At 41.5% G+C, this 9,171-nt stretch overlaps 1 protein-coding gene across 1 annotated transcript; it reads right to left on the bottom strand.

The window, feature by feature from the left end:
* Positions 1 to 6,634: 6,634 nt before the first annotated feature.
* Positions 6,635 to 8,644, bottom strand: LOC147903706 (uncharacterized). The gene is made up of 5 exons (XM_087372927.1): positions 8,347 to 8,644; positions 7,651 to 8,172; positions 7,489 to 7,565; positions 7,308 to 7,386; positions 6,635 to 7,133 (listed from the first exon to the last, which is right to left on the bottom strand). Exons 1-5 carry the CDS (start codon positions 8,414 to 8,416, stop codon positions 6,985 to 6,987), a joined length of 897 nt encoding a protein of 298 aa, XP_087229053.1. The 5' UTR covers positions 8,417 to 8,644; the 3' UTR covers positions 6,635 to 6,984.
* Between the last annotated feature and the right edge of the window lie 527 nt (positions 8,645 to 9,171).

Below are 9,171 nucleotides of genomic sequence, written 5' to 3'. Positions count from 1 at the left end.
CCTCATTAGATGGGTGTATCGAGGGCTTGCAACTATTTTGGACTATGCACCATACTTTCGAGAGCGTGCTATTCTTGCACCTCGAAACATCGAGGTTGATGCAATTAATGCTACGGCATTGAAGGCAATGCCCGGTGAGGAAAGGGAGTACCCAAGTGCAGACTCAGTGGACAACTTAGGGGGAGATTCCTTTTTGTTTGCAGTCGAGTATTTGAACAGTCTTGATCTTGGTGGTGGATATCCCCCACATCGGTTGGTTTTGAAAAGAAATGCTCCTATAATTTTGTTGCGTAATTTGAATCCTCGCCAGGGTTTGTGCAATGGGACACGGTTGATATGCAAAGAGTTTCACACAAAAGTGTTAGAAGCTGAAATCATTACTGGTAACAATGCTGGTGATAGAACGTTTATTCCAAGGATAACATTCATTCCGACCAACGTTAAACTTCCATTCAACATGAGGAGACGGCAATTTCCTATCCGATTGGCATTTGGCATGACAATCAATAAGTCACAGGGCCAAACATTGTCAGTTTTGGGGCTCTACTTGGCGACACCGGTATTCAGTCATGGCCAATTATATGTGGCATTTTCACGTATCCGAGCATCAAACGCTGTTAAGGTTTTCATTTCGCAGAGTGCGTCTGATGCCAGGGGCGAGGAGATGGATAATACTTCTACCACAAATGTTGTGTACAAGGAAGTTTTGCAATTGGCAATAGCAAGAGCCTAGGAGTATGACATTGCTCTTTCAAGCCCTCCTCAGACTTTCTTGGGTGGAAAATCTTCATTTCGCTAATCTTTGTATAGCTTTTTTTAAGTTCTTTCAGTATTCCAACTATCATAGGTCTTTGGGAATGTTGGCTATTTATACAAAGATGAAGTGAGACGTAATATTTCATGACTTTGTCCTTGATAATGTTTGGATTTCATTTTTAATTTGAGTTATGGTTTTGCAATACACTACAGGCTATTTTCTCTTCAAAGCCTATTGTTTTTTTCCAGTATATGTAGATTGACACGTGCATTCTTTTTTTGCAATGTGATAGGATGTCTAGGCAGTTCACATTTGTCACCAAAACAAGAGCACAGGTGCAAGGTACATAGTTGCTTGACAACCACGTTTTATGTTGACACGTTTAATAGTATAGTCACTCACTTTTAGAAAATTGTAGATCCTGCGGGCTGGGGATCTCTAGAGAGCGCACAACTGTTGTTGGATTTGCTTGAGCTGGAGAGCTACCTTGGGTAAGAACTGTGTGCATTGTTTAATGCTTTATTTTTGTTAAAACAAAAGTCTTTTTGGATTATATTTGAGTGAGAAAACATGCTATTGTTTGTCTTTTAGGACTGTTCCTGATTCAGGGTTTCTAATGAATCTCCACGTCCACAATCCTTTGGATGGACGAGTCCATTTGGGATATTACGCTGTCCTGGCTTGCCGGCTTCATAGGGATGATGGACCACAGACCATCACTGTTCGTTGGCTGGGATACTATGAATGTGTGTGGACACGAATTTTCTATCGAGGGCAAAATGGGGACTACACGTACACCTTTGCTAGCATTGTTGACAGCCCTTTGCGTCTGAGTAAGTACTCTAAAGAATGAGTTGGGTTTTACCAACATACATGTATAAAAGTTTTATGGCTCAATAATTATAGTTTCTAAGTTGTCTTTCTATGTGATGCTGGTCCAGATACGATTGTTGGTACTCCGTTGTATGTTCGTAGCCGTGGTGGACGCGGCGGACGTGGTGGACATAGACTGAATGGCCGTCGCAGGCTTTTCCCTGCAGTACATGGCCGCAGACTTTTCCCTTAGGGATGTTTGTGTGTGTATTGTAGATTTTGTATGTTCAGTTATGACTTTATTTTGTGGCTGTGTATTTGGATATATCAGTCAGTTCTTTGATGTAGCTATTGCATGTTCAGACATGTGACTGTACTTTTGGATGTGATATTTTTTGAAGTACTCTATCATAGAGAAATTTTTTATTGGACATGGCAAATGTGGAGTACATGGCCGGCACAGGCTTTTCCCTATAGTACATGGCCGCAGACTTTTCCCTTTAAGGATGTTTGTGTGTCTATTGTACATTTTGTATATTCAGTTATGACTTTGTATGCGGATGTGTATTTGGACATATCAATTAATGCTACGGCATTGAAGGCAATGCCCGGTGAGGAAAGGGAGTACCTAAGTGCAGACTCAGTGGACAACTTAGGGGGAGATTCCTTTTTGTTTGCAGTCCAGTATTTGAACAGTCTTGATCTTGGTGGTGGATATCCCCCGCATCGGTTGGTTTTGAAAAGAAATGCTCCTATAATTTTGTTGCATAATTTGAATGCTCGCCAGGGTTTGTGCAATGGGACACGGTTGATATGCAAAGAGTTTCACACAAAAGTGTTAGAAGCTGAAATCATTACTGGTAACAATGCTGGTGATAGAACGTTTATTCCAAGGATAACATTCATTCCGACCAACGTTAAACTTCCATTCAACATGAGGAGACGGCAATTTCCTATCCGATTGGCATTTGGCATGACAATCAATAAGTCACAGGGCCAAACATTGTCAGTTTTGGGGCTCTACTTGGCGACACCGGTATTCAGTCATGGCCAATTATATGTGGCATTTTCACGTATCCGAGCATCAAACGCTGTTAAGGTTTTCATTTCGCAGAGTGCGTCTGATGCCAGGGGCGAGGATAATACTTCTACCACAAATGTTATGTACAAGGAAGTTTTGCAATTGGCAACAGCAAGAGCCTAGGAGTATGACATTGCTCTTTCAAGCCCTCCTTAGACTTTCTTGGGTGGAAAATGTTCATTTCGCTAATCTTTGTATAGCTTTTTTTAAGTTCTTTCAGTATTCCAACTATCATAGGTCTTTGGGAATGTTGGCTATTTATACAAAGATGAAGTGAGACGTAATATTTCATGACTTTGTCCTTGATAATGTTTGGATTTCATTTTTAATTTGAGTAATGGGTTTGCAATACACTACAGGCTATTTTCTCTTCAAAGCCTATTGTTTTTTTCCAGTATATGTAGATTGACACGTGCATTCCTTTTTAGCAATGTGATAGGATGTCTAGGCAGTTCACATTTGTCACCGAAACAAGAGCACAGGTGCAAGGTACATAGTTGCTTGACAACCACGTTTTATGTTGACACGTTTAATAGTATAGTCACTCACTTTTAGAAAATTGTAGATCCTGCGGGCTGGGGATCTCTAGAGAGCGCACAACTGTTGTGTTGGATTTGCTTGAGCTGGAGAGCTACCTTGGGTAAGAACTGTGTGCATTGTTTAATGCTTTATTTTTGTTAAAACAAAAGTCTTTTTGGATTATATTTGAGTGGGAAAACATGCTATTGTTTGTCTTTTAGGATTGTTCCTGATTCATGTTTTCTAATGAATCTCCACGTCCACAATCCTCTGGATGGACGAGTCCATTTGGGATATTACGCTGTCCTGGCTTGCCGGCTTCATAGGGATGATGGACCACAGACCATCACTGTTTGTTGGCTGGGATACTATGAATATGTGTGGACACGAATTTTCTATCGAGGGCAAAATGGGGACTACACGTACACCTTTGCCAGCATTGTTGACAGCCCTTTGCGTCTGAGTAAGTACTCTAAAGAATGAGTTGGGTTTTACCAACATACATGTATAAAAGATTTATGGCTCAATAATTATAGTTTCTAAGTTGTCTTTCTATGTGATGCTGGTCCAGATACGATTGTTGGTACTCCATTGTATGTTCGTAGCCGTGGTGGACGCGGCGGACGTGGTGGACGTAGACTGAATGGCCGTCGCACTTTATTTTGCGGCTATGTATTTGGATATATCAGTCAGTTCTTTGATGTAGCTATTGCATGTTCAGACATGTGACTGCACTTTTGGATGTGATATTTTGAAGTACTCTGTCTTACAGATTTTTTTTTTTTGACATGGCGGATGTGGAGTACATGGCTGACGCAAGCTTTTCCCTATAGTACATGGCCGCAGACTTTTCCCTTTAGGGATGTTTGTGTGTCTATTGTAGATTTTGTATGTTCAGTTATGACATTGTATGCGGATGTGTATTTGGACATATTAATGAGTTCTCTGATTTCACTTTCGGATGTAATATTTTGATGTATTTGGACATATTAATGAGTTCTCCAAACAAAAACAGTAATACACCATTTCTCTACTAATGAAATGTACACAATACCTACCTTTACTACCTCCAATTTTTAAACATGAACTCTTTCTCCATAGGATTTCGTACATCTTACAATTCCAACTTCTACTCTATTACAGTTACATAGGAACTCAAACAAATATGTCTACATTTGCAAAAAATTAACACTACCATAAAACCTCATTAGGCAGGCCTCTTGAATGAAATATGTATGCTCCCTTAGGTGTTAATTTGTGGCTGGTGCACTTGTAGAGCATTGATGATTTGGGGTCCCCTTGTATGACTTTTGGGCCATTCTCATTTACTCCTTTTTGCACACTCTGAATATCCTTCATTTTAACCCTGGGGCCTCCAATTGTATGCTCTGTCTCGACATTTCACCCACACGGAGGAGGGCCTAATGAATGATAAACATATCATTCACCTTGTTTGGAGAGGAGAGAGTGGGAGGGAGAGGAGAGGAGAGAGTGGAGGTTGCATTTAATGAGTCGATGGGCTGCCTACTCCAAATGGAACATCCACCCAAGGTGAAGGCCAGAGGAAAGCATAATCAAGCTCAATTTGCTACCTACACGAAATTCCTCATGGCCTTCCTGCACACGCGTCATATACCAAAGATTATCTGCAAAGTCCAAGCTTTAATAAAAGCTGATAGAAATATGGCAGGCTAATATTTTGGCCTTCGATTGGATTGCTGTGCGCATGGAAAAAGCTTCTCTTGCTGTTCAAAATGCGGCGGGTTGGATCCTAATTAAACAACTTCAGCTATACTATGTTTTACTTGAATTTCGAATGCGATATCCATTTGGTCGATGATATACAAAATAGAACCATGAACTGATCAAGCATATAGAGAGTTGCCAAGGTGCATCCACCTTGGGGACCTTGCTCGATGTTTTATCTTTTTTCGTATATGGACTTTACACAAACCAAATTTCATTGTATGTATCCATTGCTATGTATAGGAGGAAAACAAGATATAGGACAGAATACATACATAAAAGATAAATTGAGGTAGAGTTTGAGGAAGAATTCCTTGCGAGTGTTGCTTTTGCAAATGTTGTCCATGATTATCAATAGAGGATATAAGGATTAGAGATAAGCAGTGCTTTAGGATTCGGCTGTGTTGTAGCAGGGAAGCAAATATAGTTGCAGTGGTTGTAGCAAATTAAGGAAAAGATGCTAAGTGCAATGTCATGCCATGAGGTAGTGGTTAAAAGAACAGAGATTTCTGTAGGTTAATGTTGTGTTCAGTATGGGAGGGTTTAAGACCCAAGGGTCCGTATATATTAAAGTCTTCATGGATCTCATCCTTTTCAGAGTACATAATAATCTCGTTCTACTTTGTATATACACGTAGAATGAGATGCACCAGCTTTTTGGCAAACTGACCATAATGGAAGGACACTTGAAGTTTTGTACTTGCAGTTTGTTACAACCCTGACTTCAATTCTAGACAAAAGCTCCAATGCCGTGCCATTGTGTCCTCCAAAGTATCATCTAGAAGTAGCTCCAACAAAACTAGCTCCTCATCATGTGAGCAAACTGATGGAGTTCTCCCCTACATTGACTCCGTTGTTGGAAATCTCTTCTTGCTAACTGGCTATGACTACCTCCCCTATGTGGTTTGCTTGATTGCTACGAAGGGTACCGAGCTCTTTCTTACTATTTTAGACATAGCAAGGAGAGAGAGAGAGAGAGAGAAAGAGAGAGATGCGGCATGCATACATACATATATCTATTTATTTATATCAATATACTTCTTTGCTGTGATTTCACACTCACAAGCTTCATGTATCCAACTACTTGATTTAATCAACACATGAGTCACTAAGCACTGCAAAAGAATACTCATCTTGCTAGCATGCAATGCTAGCTGCCAAGGCTTCAAGAAACAGTTTGTTGCAGACGTGGGACAACGTCTAATAAATATATCCAACCGTAGACCTTGACGAGCTTGAATATTAAATCCAAAGAGTATCTAAGCATTGCACGATACTATTTCTTGAATGTGAAACAGTATGTAGATATCAGCACTGCACGAAATTTTTGAAGCTATAGCCCTAAAATCTCCAATAGAATCCACGCTGCAGCCCTAATTCTTTTAGAACAGTTGAAAGAAATGCAAGAAAATAATAGCAAGCTATTTTTTTTCAGCCTCGGTTTGAAACAACGAAGATTGGGGAATCAAAATAGCAGATTATGTGGTCTCTTGCTAGGTTTCTTGTGCTAGGTATGCAGCTTTTCTTCTGCATCTAAGAAACGAGAAAACAGAAGAAGAGCTTCAAAAGGAACCCCAACAGGAATGTAGATCTACCAATGATCACTTGTTTTCCTGATTAGCAGACCCTGCTCTTCTTCTCGATGAAACTTAAAGTTAGCACATTCGTACTGCATTGGCGAGTCCCAATCATCATAGAAAAACCTTGTGCTTCATTGATTAAGTAGACTCTCGTGCTAGATTATACACATGGATGAAAAGTAGAACAAGAAGATGCAGCTCTTCTTCTCCATCTAATTGACTTTGTACTTTTGTAGGAAACGAGAAAACAGAAGAGAAGCTTCAAAGGGAACCGAGAGTGAACCCCATTAGCAGTTTCATACATAAGAGGGAAAACATTCATTGGCAAGTCCCAATCATCATAGACTTAGACAAACCTTGTGTTTCATGATCGAGCCCAAAAAAGAGTCATTTTCTGATGCGAGCATCATTTAGATATTATGATGCTTTTTAGGAAGTCAATTTCTGCCTGTCTCAAGAAAGGTTGTAATGAGCAAGAATCTAAGAACCTAACAACTATTGATGTCTTCAACTAATGCGTCGTCCATGACTTGAGGCCAGCCCTCTGTGAATCTTGGCGGTGAACAGACAGCGAAGTAATCGGCGTACCCCAACAGAGTTTCGTCTACATCGTTATTTGAGCTCCACCTATCGAGACCTGCACAGAAAATATGAAATAGACTTAAATCTTGGCACTGAGGGTTTGAGGTATTGCCCCCCAAACTAAAGTTGAAGCTCTGAACCACTCGTTAACTTGCAAGATACATGCCAGGATAGCGGTTCCTTGGGTATTCTCAACGAATGCACACGAAATCAATCACTACAATAGTACCTTTGTAGTTTGCATCCGCATCCTCATGAAGATCTTGCAAGAGGTCGAGCTCGTGAACAGCCGGGAACTCCCACTTATACTGTGAAGAAAAACGGCTAGTGAAGGCACTTCGTAGGGACAATGTAAGGAAACTTACGACTGGAAACTTCCGGCCTACTACAAAACGGAAACAAAGACTCACATCTTCGGGAGGGCGTAGCCGGGGAAAAGGAATGTTGGAGCGAAGTGACAACGTCATGGCAACTCGCTTTGCGATTTCTGCGAGACACAGAACCAAACATCACGCGTCTGTTCACGAACTTAAGTAATTCGTAACAACTTACAGAGATTCATTAGAGTGCACCTTCGCCTTGAATTTTTTCTCGAAGTTCTTCCATGTCTTTTCCAGTGAAATGAGTTCTCTCAATTCCCTCTTCGCCCCAAAGAGCAGCTTTCTTTTTCATTTCTTCGGTGAGATGATTTAATTTGGAGCTCGGTGGGAACTTGAACTTCGCAGCGGACTTGCTTTGAGATTCCGCGTTAGCCTTCTGTTTCGGAAGCTTCAAATCATCTGCCTGGGACTGCTCCTGACGCTGATTTCCCCCGTTAGTGATGTTCTTGAGAGGAATTCTGGGCGTGGCTGCAATTTTAGCAAAAGCATCCTGCAATCCTGCTTTCGTGGGAGCGAACTCGGCATCCACCTTGATCGAAAAGCTTTGAGGTGCTGCCTTCCCCCCTCCATTCTCTGTAGCGCCCTTCCCTTTGGCCGAATTCAGCTGGTTGGTGATGTTGGAGAGCTTTTTGCGTTCGAGAAGGGGCTGCTGCAGCGGTTTGAGTCCCAAACCCTTGTTCCCAGCCCCGAGGCCACTTCCACCGGGCGCCTTTCCTGGATCGGCAAGAACGGCAAACACCTTCAGCGTGCCCCCATTTGTTTTTCTAAGCAATGCTCTGGATTATATTATCAGACCCTTGTGTCTACTCTACTGAAGTGCAGAGCAATTGAGCGTCCGTTCTATGCAGAGATGGGGGGGAAATCCAGGCGAAAAAAGGTGAAACATACCGGATACGAGAGGGTTCTCCGCGTTCTCATCTTGGAGGAGGGGACGGGGTCTGCCGGTGCGCAAGGCCATGGGAGGTTGAAGGGAGAGGGAGAGAAGGTAACGATGCAGAGAGGAGGATAAGATATGGAGATGGCAAGTAGAGCTTGGCGATGGCGATAGATGAGAGAAAAAGAGCTTGGCTATGGCGATAGATCACAGACAGAAACAGAGCTTGCGATGGATCAAAGGATCACAGAAACAGAAAGAAAGAAAGAAAGACATGTTGAAAGGGAGCACAGAAATATAGCCGTTGAAATTCAAATTGGATTCCGCCGCCCTTTTCACACACCAGGTCTTAAGTGACTCACTCCAACCAAAGGGAAATTTATTTTTGCTGGCTTTTTTTTTTTCCCCTTCAACCGGTCCTAACGCATGCCTTGGTTTTTACCTCCATAGTTTAGTTCATTTGGTCAATTTCACCATCCACATTGTGGTTAGTATGAGTTTAAGTGTGTGTTAGTAGTAGTTTAAGAGCTTGTCCATAGTTTTGAAGTTAGTCCATTTGGTCAATTTGACCATCCAAATTGTGGTTAGTATGAGTTTAAGTGTGCGTTAGTAGTAGTTTAAGAGCTTCTATTGTGTTCAGGGTTTAAGGTTTTTGTTTGCTTGTGGAGATCCTGAATGCTCTTGTCTTTTGTTGTGAAAATCGTAAATGGTTTTGTCTTTTGCTAGGTATTTCTCTCTAACTAGATTGCTTGGCCAGCTGGGCTCTTGATGAATACTTCTCTCTTTTGCTATCTTGTTGAGGTTCACATGAGTCACGTTGTCAGAAATGATGCAGAAGA

This window comes from Dipteris shenzhenensis, chromosome 3 (genome assembly GCF_047967505.1).
Source record: "Dipteris shenzhenensis isolate YYH24624 ecotype China chromosome 3, Dip_SZ_1.0, whole genome shotgun sequence".
Taxonomy (NCBI): domain Eukaryota; kingdom Viridiplantae; phylum Streptophyta; class Polypodiopsida; order Gleicheniales; family Dipteridaceae; genus Dipteris; species Dipteris shenzhenensis.
Note: the sequence above shows the minus strand (reverse complement) of the source record. Positions and strands in the feature narration are given on the sequence as shown.